The sequence below is a fragment of the Loxodonta africana genome, chromosome 20 (genome assembly GCF_030014295.1).
Source record: "Loxodonta africana isolate mLoxAfr1 chromosome 20, mLoxAfr1.hap2, whole genome shotgun sequence".
In the NCBI taxonomy this organism is placed as follows: domain Eukaryota; kingdom Metazoa; phylum Chordata; class Mammalia; order Proboscidea; family Elephantidae; genus Loxodonta; species Loxodonta africana.
In genome coordinates this window covers 48,183,679-48,198,646 of record NC_087361.1, presented here as the reverse complement: position 1 = coordinate 48,198,646, position 14,968 = coordinate 48,183,679, and the positions used below count along the sequence as shown (strand labels likewise).

General features: G+C 42.7%; 2 protein-coding genes across 7 annotated transcripts in view; one reads left to right on the top strand and one right to left on the bottom strand.

Moving 5' to 3' along the window:
- Positions 1 to 485, bottom strand: part of GABPA (GA binding protein transcription factor subunit alpha) — a 37,828-nt gene extending 37,343 nt beyond the window's left edge. Inside the window, exon 1 of one of the 2 annotated variants that reach the window (XM_010590347.3) lies at positions 384 to 485. The gene's annotated coding sequence lies outside the window, so the exon portion shown is untranslated. Of the gene's footprint in view, positions 1 to 347 lie in introns of both variants that reach the window. The other variant, XM_003410325.4, reaches the window with a different exon arrangement.
- ATP5PF (ATP synthase peripheral stalk subunit F6) lies at positions 320 to 13,339 on the top strand. Of its 5 annotated transcripts, none has more exons than XM_064273129.1 (5): positions 502 to 566; positions 3,616 to 3,837; positions 6,112 to 6,288; positions 12,315 to 12,439; positions 13,208 to 13,339. In XM_064273129.1, the coding sequence occupies exons 3-5, from the start codon at positions 6,125 to 6,127 to the stop codon at positions 13,261 to 13,263; spliced, it is 345 nt and encodes a 114-aa protein (XP_064129199.1). In that variant the 5' UTR covers positions 502 to 566; positions 3,616 to 3,837; positions 6,112 to 6,124; the 3' UTR covers positions 13,264 to 13,339. The 5 variants fall into 5 exon arrangements, with proteins under 5 accessions (XP_010588646.1, XP_003410374.1, XP_064129199.1 ...); XM_010590345.3 differs by having other exon boundaries at positions 552 to 566; positions 3,772 to 3,837; XM_010590344.2 differs by lacking the exons at positions 502 to 566; positions 3,616 to 3,837 and adding an exon at positions 320 to 429.
- The last annotated feature ends 1,629 nt before the right edge of the window (positions 13,340 to 14,968 follow it).

Below are 14,968 nucleotides of genomic sequence, written 5' to 3'. Positions count from 1 at the left end.
AAACCCCAACCCCCCCTCCCGCCTCCCAGCCACCTCCGAGTCCAGGACTACAACTCCCAGCAAGTTGCGCGAAAGGAACGCCCGCGGCAACGGAGGCTCACGAGGCACAAAAAAGCATAACGCCCCAATATTTTTTTTTTTACACTCGTTCCCTTGTCCTATACACTCGTACACCTCGACAACCCCAAGAAACAGAAGGCTAACTCCCAGTGGGGGCTGAACTGGGGGAGAGGTTACTAGAAGTGCCCATGAGTATAAAACAAGGTTTCCAGAAGAAAAAAAGAGCGGGTCAAATTAGGCGAAGGGAAGATGGCGGAGACTTCGCTAGGGGACCCGGAAGCACTTACCCCCCACTTCCTCCTCCTGTTTGGCTTCTGTCTCACCTAGAGCCGTCCGGTCGCAGACGGTCTTCGAGACGCTTCCTGTCCGGTGAGCGACAACCGAGTGCAACGGCGACCCATAATGCATTGCGATGGCGGGGAGGGCGGGTGGGGGCGGAGCCAGAGCCGGAAGTAGAACGGCGGCTGCGGCGGTGGCTCTCTGACAGCTCGGGACTGAAGTGCAAGGTGACTGGGAGGGTAGTTGAACCATCTTGGCCCCTTGGGCCTCCGATTCTGGGTTTTCTCACGGGGCCTGGGCTGTCCTTCGCCCCTGCCCTACGGGAGGAGAGAGCAGCTCTGTGTCCCGGGCACCTTCGCAGACTGGTCCGAGGTTACGTAGACCTTGGCGCTTTTAGGCCCTGAAGTCTGTGTGGCTCGATAAATAATCCTGATAACACCCGCTCTGAGGGCAAATGGAGGGGGCGGCGGGGAGGCTGGCAAGCCGGGGGTCACGAGCTTGCAGCCTGGCTGGAGCAGCTCAAGGTCAGGCGCGCGAGGCAGGTCTGCAGCCAGGTCAGCTCAACCGGGTCACGCGGGAGACTCCTGAACTGTTTAGGCAGGACAGGCACCTTAAGGGGAGAGAGAGAAGGGCATTAGTAATCTTAAAAGTTTGCATTCCAGCTAAAAATGTTGCTGCTGCTAGAACTTCGCTAGGCAGCGCTGTGGGTTGACTTTGAGAATATGCACTGAAGAGGCGTCGAATGGACTAACCTTTGACTTCTCAGTCATCGCCCTGAACGCCCGAACCATGCCCTCCTGCCACAAGGCCTCTGCGCATGCTTTTCCCTGTGCTTTTAACCCTCTTTCTTCGTTTATTATATTCTCATTCTTGAAGTAATAGGGAAGCCTTGCCCAATCTTCTTAACCATTCCACTTGCGACACCCCGTAAACCAAAAACCTATTGCTGTCAGTCAGTTGTGACTCATAGTGACCCTATAGGTAGAGTAGAACTGCCCCATAGGGGTTCCAAGGAGCGGCTGGTGGATTCGAACTGTCGACCTTTTGATTAGCAGTGGTAGCTCTTAGAACTTAGCACAGTTGGTATTGGATACTGATTTGTAGAATAACATCTGTTTTCTGTGTGCCAGTAGACAGTCCACACTAAATGTTTGTTTGTTCCTTGAGAAAAAAGAATAAGGAACAAATTTAGATACTGAGACGAATGTGTTCATTTTGGGGACAATATTTTTTTTATATAGGACTTAGGAGGGAATGAGAGCTGTTGAACACACAGATTTGGAGTTCAAGGGTAAAAAAATTAGAGATATGATTTGGAAGTCATTTGTCCCTGTTTTTTTATTGGTGGTCCATTGGGTTGGTTTCTACTGATAATCAGAATAATTCTAAATGGGATTTCACCTGTGTTATAGGGTTGCTGGAGCCCTGGTGATGCAGTGGTTGAGCTACAGCTGCTAACCAAAAAATCGACAGTTCGAATCCACCAGCCACTCCTTGGAGACCCTATGTAGCAGTTCTACTCTGTCCAATAGGGTCGCTATGGGTCGGAATTGACTGGACCGCAATGGGTGTGCGTGTATTAGGAATGACATCTTTGCTGCCATTAATGCCCTAGAGCAAATTCACTGTGGGAGTATCGGCAATTTAACGTTTTTCAGACATGGTTTTATCATCTGTAAATGAAGGATGAGAAAACCTGCCTCTAACAGTATTCCTGTAAGGGTACCAAAAAAAAAAAAAAAAAACCTATTGCCCTCGACCTTTTGGTTTTAACCCCTGTGCGGCAAGGATTCCCTAAGAGTACAAGGGAAGACTACATATGGAAATACTTTGCAGACTATTTAGGGCTAACCAAATGTTAGGTTACCTTACTGCTGAGTGTTAAATGTATCTTTAGATTGCCAAAAGGGAAAATATACATTGAGTTGCACAATATTTTTTTTTTTTACATATTTGTGTTTGAGTCAAATTCCACCACTGTGTGCCTCTGGACCAGATACTTAAAAAAGAAAGAAGGAACAGACCAGATACTTAAAAAAGAAAGAAGGAACAAGTTTTGATACTGAGGGATGTGTTCATTTTTTGGACAAGTTGAGTTTTGGAAACCTCTAAATCTCTATCATGGATTGAATTGTGTCCACCCAAAATATCTGTCAGCTTGGTTAGGCTATGATTCCCAATATTGTGTGGTTGTCCTCTATTTTGGGATTGTCATTTTCCCATGTATTGTAAATTCTAATCTTTGCCTATGGTTAACAAGGCAAGGTTAGATTATGTTAAAGAGGACTAGGGTGGGATCGTATCACCCTTACTAAGGTCACATCCCTGATCCAGTATACAGGGAGTTTCCCCGATGGGTGGCCTGCACCACCTTTTATATTACAAGAGATAAAAGGAAAAAGAAGTGAGCAGAGAGTGGGGGACCTCAGGCCACCAAGAAAGCAGTGCCAGAGCAGAGCACATCCTTTGGACCCGAGGTTCCTGCGTGAAGAAGCTCCTAAACAAAGGGAAGGTTGATGACAAGGACCTTCCTGCAGAGCGACAGAGAGAGAGAGCCTTCCCCTGGAGCTGGTGCCCTGAATTTGGACTTGTAGCCTACTAGACTGTGAGATAATACATTTCTCTTTGGTAAAGCCATCCACTTGTGGTATTTCTGTTATAGCAGCATTAGATAACTAAGACAACTTGAGTTTCTATATGTGTAAAAGGGAAATGATGATAAGAGACACCTTATAGGGTCATTTGTTGTTTGCTTGAAGTTTGCTCAAGGATTTTCCCCTGGCAGGGTATAAGAGTAATATTATGAATTCTTTTAATTTCATCGAATAGTTGGCTTTCATCCTTGTAGGTGAAGGATATCTTGTTGATTGGAGGGTTTCTTTTGGTAGTTTTTGTATGCTAGTCCAGGGTTACTCAACTTGATGTTTTGGACTGGATGACGGGGACTGTCCTGTTTAGCAGCATCCCTGGCCTCAATTCACTAGATACCAGTAGCACCCATCCCAGTAACAACAAGCAAAAAATGTTTTCAGACATTGCCAGATACCCTCCGAGGGGTTAAACTCCTCCCCTTTCCTCCTCCCCTACTCCTGTTTGAGGATCACTGCTACTCTGCTGTCTTCTAGCTTTGTGCCTCTCTGGTGGGGTTTTTTTTCTTTTTCCTTCTCAGTTTTTTTCCTCCAACTACTGTGGAAGGATATTTATGAACAATAAAATAAAAACTAATAATTAGAAAAATGAAATGAAGATATAAAAGCCCTTATTTGTTGTTGTTAGGTGCCGTCGAGCCAGTTTCAACTCAGCGACCCTATGCACAACAGCACGAAACACTGCCCAGTCCTGAGCCATCCTTACAATCGTTGTTACGCCTGAGCTCATTGTTGCAGCCACTGTGTCAGTCCGCCTCGTTGAGGGTCTTCCTCTTTTCCACAGACCCTGTACTCTACCAAGCATGATGTTCTTCTCCAAGGACTGATCCCTCCTGACAACATGTCCAAAGTATGTACGATGCAGTCTCGCCATCCTTGCCTCTAAGGAGCATTCTGGCTGCACTTCTTCCAAGACAGATTTGTTTATTCTTTTGGCCTCTTCAGGCAGTCCATGGTATATTCAATATTCTTCGCCAACACCACAATTCAAAGGCGTCAGTTCTTCTTCGGTCTTCCTTATTCATTGTCCAGCTTTCACATGCATATGATGTGCTTGAAAATACCATGGCTTGGGTCAGGCGCACCTTAGTCTTCAGGGTGACATCTTTGCTCTTCAACACTTGGAAGAGGTCCTTTGCAGCAGATTTGCCCAATGCAATGCGTCTTTTGACTTCTTGACTGCCGCTTCCATGGCTGTTGATTGTGGATCCAAGTCAAATGAAATCCTTGACAACTTCAATCTTTTCTCCGCTTATCATGATGTTGCTCATTGGTCTAGTTGTGAGGATTTTTGTTTTCTTTATGCTGAGGTGTAATCCGTCCTGAAGGCTGTAGTCTTTGATCTTCATTAGTAAGTGCTTCAAGTCCTCTTCAGCAGGCATAAATTACTCTTAAATTGCTATAAAAGCTTCTAAATGCTTATTCCGAATTTACGTGTTACTGTAGATCAGTTTACTACCACTGTTCGAGGATCACACCTTGAGCAGCACTATTATAACAGGAGCCCTGGTGGAGCAGTGGTTAAGTGCTTGGAAGGTCTCTGCAAAAAAAGATACGGCAGTCAGCTCCCATAAAGAGTACAGCCTTGGAAACCCTATAGTGGCAGTTCTACTCTGTCCTATAGGGTCACTGTGAATTGGAATCTACTCAATGGCAACCGGTGTTTTTTGTTTTGTTTTTTAAGTAACTCTACGTAAGTCAAGTGTCATTGGGCTTTATTATCGTTATTAGGTAGTTGGGGGGGGTGTAAGATGGTGGGGGGGTACAGGGAGCATGTTAGCATGTCAGGTTTTCACTTTGTCTTTAAGGTTCAGAAATTTTACCAGGCTACCTTGAGGTATGGAGTCCCTGGATGGTGCAAATGGTTAATGACCTTGGCTGCCAACTGACAGGTTGGAGCTTTAGGTCCACCCAGGGGTACCTTGGAAGAAATGCCTGGTGATTATCTACTTCCAAAAAATCAGCCATCAAGAACTTATGGAGCACCGTTCTACTCTGACACACATAGGGTCACCATGAGTCGGAATCACCTTGATGGCAACGGATTTTGTTTTTTTATATTGTGGTACGAGTCTTTTATCACCATTCCAACATAGGGTTTGGTAAACTCAGTTTAGAGACTCAGTCTTCTGAGCAAAAATTTTCTTCTGCTGATTATTTATTGCCTCTTAATCTGTCCTTTTTTTTTCTGGAATTCCTGTTTGTATGTACTTGTAATTTGAAATAATTTTTACATTTGATCTTTCAGGCCGCTAAATAAGGTCTTAACAGGAATCGCCTTCTCCTTTAATTTATTTACCAAAATTTTTTTTAGTTAGAAAATCATGTGTTTTAGCTTAAGGAAGTCTAAGGACTTGGAGGTCTTTAAGTGCTTATTTTTAAAATTCAGGTTTTCGTCTTCAGAAATTCTGTTCCACTGGGTATGCTCATGAGGCTGTACTACTTGATCCTCCCCCTCTCTTGTACTGGGCTCCTGTGGGCTGAGGGCTGTTTTTCTTTGGTCATTCTTTTGGGCTTAAGTTTAGTGCTACAGTGTTGTCGAATGGCTGCGATCCTGCAGTTGGAGCAGGCAGAGCAGCCTCTGCCCAGGGATCTGTGAAGTAGAAAGTGCCAGGCGATTATTCCTGCCTGAGGCAAGTGGTTCAGTCTCCCTGCCCAGCTCCCTTTTGGCCTTTTGAGGGGGTCAGAGAAACATGGGGCATTAATCGGGGGTCACTGTTCTTTTCTTACTGGTGGTAGGTACAGTAGTTTTCCAATAGTCTAGTTCTACTATTTCCTCTGGTCCAAGACCAAGTTCATGGGAGAAGAAATACACCATACCAGATCTTGTGCTTTCTTCCTACCTTTACGCTAGTGGAGCCACATGCCTGGGTTGTTCCCCGGTTCCTAGGTCCCCACGGCCTTTTGGTTAAGAAGCGAAATATTTGTAATGGGGAGAGGGAAAGGGAACTATGGTCAGTGACTGTCCTAGCATTCCAGTCTGTCTAGACTGACTTCCGGTCTGCTTTAGTTCTATAACAATTAGAAGAATATTTCACGCTATATGATATATTTGGAAGTATATTACAATTACATATGTATATACGTTTTACAGTATTATTAACATTCCGGTGCTTGTTTTCAGTAACCGAGTCACCATGATTCTGCAGAGGCTCTTCAGCTTTTCCTCTGTCATTCGGTCAGCAGTCTCAGTCTATCTGCGGAGGAACATTGGTGTTACAGCGGTGGCGTTTAATAAGGAACTTGATCCTATACAGAAACTTTACTTGGACAAGATTAGAGAATACAGGTCTAAGCGACAGTAAGTAGACAGACAATCAACCATGGTATAAATATAAATATTCAAAGTATGTAAGTTTCAAAATGGTGATTAAAAAAAAAATTGCTTGGTGTTTGAAAGTATCCAAGAGCTTCCAGACCTGATCGTAGAAGTAATTCTTAGACATACGTGGGGTCTTAGAAATCATCTGGCAGCAAACTCTGTTTGAGAAAACAAAGTATGGTAGACATTGATTAGCCTGGGGCCATAAAACCAATTGGGGAAAAGTTTATAATTGAAGTATTCTGACTCTCAGTTGAGTGCCTTTTCTGTGACATCGTGATTTGGGGAAATGTATAAATGCAGCATTTGTTCTTGAATGCTGTTTCTGTAGTTGTAGATCTCTAGGAACGTCAAAGGACGAAAAGCTCGCAAGTGGTCTAAAGCAAATCCAGGAAAAACATGGTTACGGCACTCACAATGTTAAAGGTGGATGATGACCTCAGCCATCATGATGTCTAGCCCCCAAACCTTAGGAAAAATGGTGAATGTCGAGCTATTCCATTTGCTTTCATTTAGCTGTACACCGTGTACAAAACACCGGGGTATTACACAAAGTGGCAAAGAGGCTTCTTCAGTATTCGTAAAGTCTCATAGGGATAGAAAGCTTATAAGCAAGTAAATATAAGATAAAATGGGTTAGAGGGTGGTGGTGATTCAGTGGTAGAAGCCTTGCCTTCCATGTGGGAGACCCAGCCAGTGCCGCTCACGTGCAGCCACCGTTTGTCTGTCAGTGGAGGCTTGCATGCTGCTATAATGCTGTTCAGATTTCAGGGGAGCTTCCAGACTAAGATGAACGAGGAAGAAAGGTCTGGTGATCTCCTTTGGAAAAATCAGCCAACAAAATTCCTATGGATCAAAATTAGTCAAGACCACAGCCAATCATGGGGATGGCACAGGACCAGATAGCATTTCATTCCATTGTGCATGGGGTCTCCATGAGTCAGAGGCTGACTCATAGGAGCTAACAACAACAAAAATGGGTTAGGTGCTAAGATACTAACACATTCAGTGTTTGGGAGTTTGTAGGAAGGAGTGCTTTCTAGCCAGAGGTATTTTAGAAGGCTTCTTGGAAGAGTTAATACTGTATCTCAGCTTCGAAGGAAGTATTCATGATCATTCATCCTTCTTGAGAAGTCACGGACACTTAGGAATTCTGATTTTGTGTGAGTTTATGCACACAGTTTGCTTATAGCTGGAAAGAGTTCTGAAACCCCCAGAAGGTCATCAGTAGATACCATCCCCAGAGGTCTACTCCAGGTTGAGAACCATTGATGGCAAGGAGGGTGAGAGTGGTTGCACAACTTAAAGATTATAATCAGTGTCACTGAATTGTACATGTAGAAATTGTTGCATTGGTGTATGTTCTGCTGTGTATGTTCTCAACAACAAAATCAGTGTAGAGATGTTGGACAGATAAATGGGGGTGGGAGGAGAATATCTCTTAGGAGAGAAGAATGGTGTGCACAAAGATGTGAAAACAAGCATAAAATATACTTGGGAAACTAATTGTGTTTCCCTGGAGTGTAGAGTCTCGAGTGTAGTGAGCAGTAAGGATAGAAAGAGGTGAAACAAGGAATGGAAGGCCTTGATTGTAGATTAAGCAAAAAAGTTATTACGTGATAGGCATTTGTAAAAAAAATAAAGGTTTTGTGTGGGATAGGAGGGTAGAATGTGGTTACTCTGTAATTTTAGTCTCGGTGTTTAAGAAGAATTGGAATGACAAGAGAATCAAGGCAGACATTTTAAGAAAATGTCATAATCCAGGAGTTAGCTGATGAGAGCCTAGACTTTGTAGCAGTGGGAATAGAAAAGTGACAGACTTGAGACGTTAAGAGACTGAGACCTGGTCTTGGTGACCTGGCAGAGAGGCAGAGGAGAGGGAGCAATCAAAGAAAACAGTGATGTGAGACTGGGTAACTAACAAAAAGGTGATGCCGTACCAAACATAAGGAGGAGAAACAGTGAAGGGGAAAGAAATGCATTAAGGTGCCATGTGCTCTGCTAGACATTGTTATGAAGCTGTAGATGTTATCCCCACTTTACGTATGAGAAAACCAAGGCTGAAAGGTTAGAATTTGCCTAAAATTACATCATTCAGTAAGTAGAATAACAGATCTTTAGCCAGGTCCATCTGAACTCCGGACCCCATTCTTTGACTATATCCCTTTCTGTACAAAAAGGTAATACATCAGTTGTAAACAAGTTGAAAACTATAGTATCTGGTGGCACAGTGCTTAAGTGCTTGGCCACTAACCCGAAGATCAGCAGCCGCCAGCCTCCCCATGGGAGAAAAGACCTGGCAATCTTTTCCCATAAAGATTACAGCTGGGAAACCCTGTGGAGCAATTCTGCTCTGTCACATAGGGTCGCTATGAGTTGGAATCAACTTGGTGGCACAGAGTGACGACAATTTTCTGTCATTAGAAGTTTAATGGTCTTGGTGTCTGGAAACTGCCAAAGATACAGGAGACTACACAGGTGTGCAGGACTGATCAGGAAATTTGAATGTCTTCTGTCCAGAGGTTGTGGACTCTTAATGTTGATGCTATTTGCACTTTGTCCTTAAAAAGCCTGTCCTATAAGAAGTCAGTCCTTAGGTGTAATCTGAATCTAAGGAAGGTGATTGATTCAGTCATTTGTGCAAAAAACACAACCTGAAGAAGCAAAAAACTCTGGACTGGAGTTGAGCTCTGTGGAATTACTAGCTCTTTGTGGCTTATTTTTCTCCTGCATAAAATGGGGATGATAACAACAGAGCCTATAAATTAGTTTTTTTTTTTTTTTTAGTATTCATTAGCTGGGAACCCTGGTGGCGCAGTGGTTAAGTGCTATGACTGCCAACCAAAAGGTCGGCATTTGGAGTCCACCAGGTGTTCCTTGGAAACGCTATGAGGCAGTTCTACTCAGTCCTATAGAGTCACTGTGAGTCAGAATTGACTCAATGGCAATGGCTTTGGGTTTTTTTTTTTTTTTTTTAATATTCATTAGATGGAGCCCTGGTGGCACAGTAGTTAAGCACTTGGCTCTGCTAACCAGAAGGCTGGCGATTTGAGCCCATCAGCAACCCCCCAGGCGAAAGATGTAGCAGTTGGCTTCTGTGAAGATTAAAACCAAAAAACCCAAGCCTGCTGCTCTCAAGTCAATTCTGACTCACAACAACCCTGTAGAACAGAATAGAACTGCCCCAAGGGTTTCCAAGGCTGTAAATCTTTATGAAAGCAGACTGCCGCATCTTTCTCCCTTGGAGCTGGTGGGTTCAAACCTCCAACTTTTGTTAACAGCCGAGCGCATTTAACCACTGTGCCACCAGGGCTCCTCCTGTAAAGATTCCAACCCGCTGCCATGGAGTTGATTCCGACTCATAGTGATCCCACAGGGTTTCCAAGGCTGTAAATTTCTACAGAAGCAGACTGCCACATCTTTCTCCCTCAGAGCTGCTAGTGGTTTTGAACTGCCAACCTATCAGCAGCCTATCACTTTAACCACTGCGCCACGAGGCCTTCTGCCTTGGGAGCCCTATGGGGCAGTCCTCCTCTGTCCAATAGGGTAACTGCTGAGTCAGAATCGATTTAAAGGCAATGGGAAAGTATTTGTTAGGTAAAGAAATATGAATGTCTACTTTGTCCCAGTCATTGTGCTAGAGCTTGGGGACATAGTAGCAAAGAAGATGGGCAGGGAGACATACTCAGTTGAGGAGGCAGAAGATTTCTGGACCCTTTTTATCATAAGAGAGGGCATACTGAAGGTACAGTAGCCACCTAGCTTTAACCAGTAAATCGTTGAGATGATTTCTGGACCCTTATTATAAGAGAGTACGTATTGAAGGTACAATAGCCACCATCTAGCTTTAACCAGTAAATTGTTGAGACTGGCTGGATCTTCTAAAGTTTTGTGGATCCCAGAGCTGAAAGTATATTTGGTTGAAGACTATCTAGACTGCACTGTTCATTTCAATACCCACTATCTACATAGAACTTTAAATTAATTACATTTAAATAAAAATTCAGTTCCTCAGTCACCTTAGCCATATTTTTAGAACTCAGTAGCGCAATAGGACTTCTTGTTAGTTGCCATCGAGTGCACTCCAACTCACGGCGACCTCACATGTGGAAAGTAGAACTGCTGCATGTGATGTTCAAGGATGTGACCTTTTAAAGCAGATTGCCAGGGTCTGTTTTGTGGGTGCCTCTGGGTAGGTTTGAACTGCCAACCTTTCAGCTAGTAGTCGAACAGTTAACGATTTGTGCCACTCAGACAACTCCCCATATATGACTGGTGGCTACCATATTGGACCACACAGATACAGAGCATTTTTACCACCACAGAAGGTTCTCTTAAACAGTGCTGATCTAGAAAAAAATTGAGTCTATCACAAGAAACATCATTAACAAATTCGTAAATAGGAGTTGTCTCCTTATGTATGTTTTGTAAAAATAAATGTTAACACAAGACCCTATGCTTTGATCATAGGCATGTGTGAAGTTATTATTACCCTGGGTAGAATTCTCACTTGTAAATTCCTTAAAGTTATTAATGTTCATTGATAGGCAGTAACCAGAAAAATTTGTGAAACGAATCCATTAGCTCTAATTGGCCCTGCTTCTGGTCCATGATTTTATCTTTATCTTCCCAAAGCACAACTCTAATTTTATCATTTTTTTGCTTAGTGGATAAGATACAAACTTCAAGACTTAGCACTTCAGGCCTCCCATGACCTAGGCCTGCTGGCTGTTTTATCTAGACTACTTGGTGTTCCCCCTCAGAGCCAACACTTTGCCATCTCCATGACTTTACATTTTCAGCCGGTTCACTGTTTCAGATTAAAATCTGACCCGGCATGCCTGAACTACCTCAAATGCCACATTTATTAATGACATGTTCCCTGATTAGTTCAGCAAAAAAAGTAATCTCAACTTGAATAGTTTTTTGTTAAACGGTGTTTTTGAAGCTTATTGTTGTGCTGTAAGTATTTGTAAGCATGTTACTTTATTTCTAAAATGCAGCTTCTGAGGATAGAAAGTATTTTCCTTCTTTGATAGGCTCCTGTTAGAGAGACTTATATTTACTGTTGCTGTCGTTGTTAGCTGCTGTCCAGTTGGCTCTGACTCATAGTGACCATATGTACAACAGAACAAAACACTGAGGTCCTGTGCCATCCTCACAGTCATTGCTATACTTCACCCCAATGTTACAGCCACTGTCATTCCATTTCGTTGAAGGTTTTCCTCTTTTTTGCTGACCCTGTACCAAGCACGATGTTCTTCTCCAGGAAGTGGTTCCTCCCGATAACATGTCCAAAGTACACAAGACGAAATCTTGCCATCCTCACTTCTAAGGAGCATTCTGGCTGTACTCCTTCCAAGACAAACTTGTTTTTCTGGCAGTCTGGTATATTAGATATTCGTCGCCAACACCATAAGTCAAAGGCATCTCTTATATGACTTATACAGTATTTAGTGCTGGCTGATTTCAAAAAAAAAAAAAAAATTTTTTTTTTTTTTAGATTTCAAGGTAACAGATACCTTAATAGGTAACAGGTTTTGAGCACTTGCTGTGTGCTGAGTGGTGTATACGCACTATCTTTTTAATTCTTTTAGCAGAAGGACCTTCACTTTTGAAGTTCAGAGCACTTTGTGATTTGTCTCTGTTTACACAGTTACCAGACGATAGAGCTGACAGTCAGGTGGAAGTGACTGCAGAGCCCAAGCACTTACCCATCACACCTCATTGCAGTTTAGGCCCTTAATAAGTATCCTTGACACTAAAAAACCTTGAATTTCAGAGATTTGTTTGAAGTTGGCTCATTTATGTGAAACTTCATTATACTGAAATGGTTTGATTTGAAATTCAAGTGGGAATACTTGGCTTCTTTCTGAAGTCTGTTTTTCCCTACACAGGTACCTTTTAAAAGTCTATTAAAACTTGGTGGTGAAAGGTAATTTTGTTTTTGTAAACTACTAGTCAATGAAATGAATTTTTTTTTTCTTTGTTCATTTACACAACAGGGCATCTGGAGGACCTGTTGATACAGGCCCCGAATATCAGCAAGACCTGGAGAACGAGATTTTAAAACTTAAGCAAAAGTATGGTAAAGCAGACATGAATACCTTCCCTACCTTCACGTTTGAAGGTAAGTCTCCTAAATCACAGATTCGTTCCTCTGGGAGATTATTTTAAGGGAAGAATACTTACACTTACTGATTTATTTGGGATTCACCCGGATTGTCTAAAGGATTGTATGACAAATACAGGCGAGGTGGTAGGACAATGATATGTGCACAGGAGGCCCTCAGATGAGTGTGTGCAGTTAGTACAGGAAACCGGTGCAGGTTGGAATCAAATACCCGGATCTTGAATTCTGACACGATCATTTATGAGCTGTGTGATCTTGGGTGGTTAACTGGTATCTGTTCCCTCATCTGACATTTCAGGAGAATTATGTCTTCCTCATATGGTTGTTGTCGTTAAATGTCGTAACACATCTAAAGTCAATAGCCTGACATAGTAAATGTTCAATAAATTTTAAATTTTTGTCACATTTCTTTATACAAGAACCCCAAACCCCTTGCTATCCAGTTAATTCCGACTCATAGCAACCCTATAGGACAGAGTAGAGCTGCCCCATAGGGTTCCCAAGGCTGTAAATCTTTATGGGAGTAGACTCACATCTTTCTCCTGCAGAAAGCCTGGTGGGTTCGAACCACTGACCTTTTGGTTAGCAGCTGAGCACTTAACAACTGTGCCACCAGGGGTCCTCATATTTCTACGTAGATGTTTAAAAATAATAGATACTTACTGAAAAATCAGAAGATTGATTAACTCAACCTTGAAGAGTTCTAAATAATACGTATCATTACAGTATGACTAAGCATGATCCTTTTTTTTTTTTCCCTCTTAGATCCCAAATTTGAAGCCGTTGAAGAACCCCAGCCCCAAAATGATAAGAAAAATTAATCTGGTAATTTGTCATGGATTAGTTGTACAATTAAGCAGTGATCACATAATAAATATATATTTCATGATGGTCAAATGTTCGTTTGTTAATTCCGATTCCCCTACCAGTGGAGACTTACTGCTGGTGGTGATACCCCCAGGGAGCCTCCTTTTTTGCTCTGAGGCCTTCAACTGATGGGATGAGGCCTATCTTCATTATGGAGGATAATCTGCCAACTGATTTAATTATGTGTAAAAATCTCATAACAAATCTAGCCTAGTATTTGACCAAACAACTGGGCATCATAACTTGGCCAAGTTGACAGATAAAATTAACCATCCCACCTGACGTTTCACCTCTGTGCTGTTTTCCCTATTCTTTTGCTAGAAATAGGCATCTGCTTACCTTGGATGACTCAACTCAGACACCTTTCCGCAGGAAGCTTTTCCTCAGCCCAACGGCCGCACTCCACGTAGACTTAGACCTGTCCACTCCCCACCCAAAGAACCTTCTGTTGACACCTGTAACACCTCATCTTTGCCTCAGTTTCCTCACATGTGATGATGGTGCTTATAGCGTTGTGAGGGAAAAATGAGCTCATATAAAGTCACTTAAAATAGTGCATTTAATAATTCTTGTCTTTGCTAGCTTATAATTAATTCACGAGGGCAGAAATTTTGTTTAATCCATGTTCTGTTCTAGCATATGAATAAATACGGTTCAGTCAATGATTTTTCAGAAAGGCTTTACTAAAGTGGAAAAATAAAAATGCAGTATAAAATGAGACTGCCTGGTCTCACATTCCCTGCCCTGTTTCATAATCTCTCCAGATATCTACAAAGCCCAAAGGGCTAAAACTTTGTTTAGGTTCTGTGCTCCTAAAGAAAAGCGATTTCCTTTATCCCAACAAAATTGTAAAATACTTCTAACACACTTCGTACATGTGCAATGAATAAGGAAAACCGAAGAGTTGATGTCTTTGAATAATGGTGTTGGCGAAAAACACTGAATATACCATGGACTGCCAAGAAAATGAACAAGTCTCTTGGAAGAAGTACAGCCAGAATGCTCCTTATAAGGGAGGTTGGGGTGACTTTGTCTTATTTACTTTGGATGTGTTATCAGGAGGGACCAGTCCCTGGAGAAGGACATCATGCTTGATAAGGTAGAGGGTCAGCGAAAAAGAAGATCCTCAATGAGATGAACTGACACAATGGCTGCAGCAAGGGGCTCTAACATAGCAATGATTGTGAGGGTGGCACTGGACCGGGCAGTGTTCTGTTGTACATAGGGTCACTATGAGTTGGAACTGACTTGACAGCACCTAACAACAACAAACACACCTTTGGTAAACTCCCTACCAAAGACCTTTCTTCGTTTCTGGTCAGTTCAGTAATTTTGTTTTTGTGGCAGGGTAGTGGGGTGGGAGAGCAAGCAGTGAGCTGAGGTGAATGGATGTTGAAAGAAGTAATGTCTGGCTGCAGACTCCCAACTTCACATTGTGGTATGGCATTGTATTATCTATTGTGGCATAACAAATTATCCCAAAAGTTGGTTGCTTAGAACAATTATTACCTCACAGTCTATGTGGGTCAGGAATCTAGGAGGAGTTTTGCTGGATAGTTCTGTATCAGGGTCTTCCAACATATTGCAGATCAGATGTTGGTCAGGGCTACACTCAAGTACTGATGGGCTGGAGGGTTGGCTTACAAGGCTCACTCAAGT

Excerpts from the sequence above, each read along its gene's own strand:
- ATP5PF (XM_064273128.1), top strand. The coding sequence starts at position 4,919 with ATGCCTGGTGATTATCTACTTCCAAAAAATCAGCCATCAAGAACTTAT. Across the intron at positions 6,289-12,314 it reads GAATACAGGTCTAAGCGACA|GGCATCTGGAGGACCTGTTG; the intron begins GTAAGTAGACAG and ends TTTACACAACAG. Across the intron at positions 12,440-13,207 it reads CCCTACCTTCACGTTTGAAG|ATCCCAAATTTGAAGCCGTT; the intron begins GTAAGTCTCCTA and ends TTTCCCTCTTAG.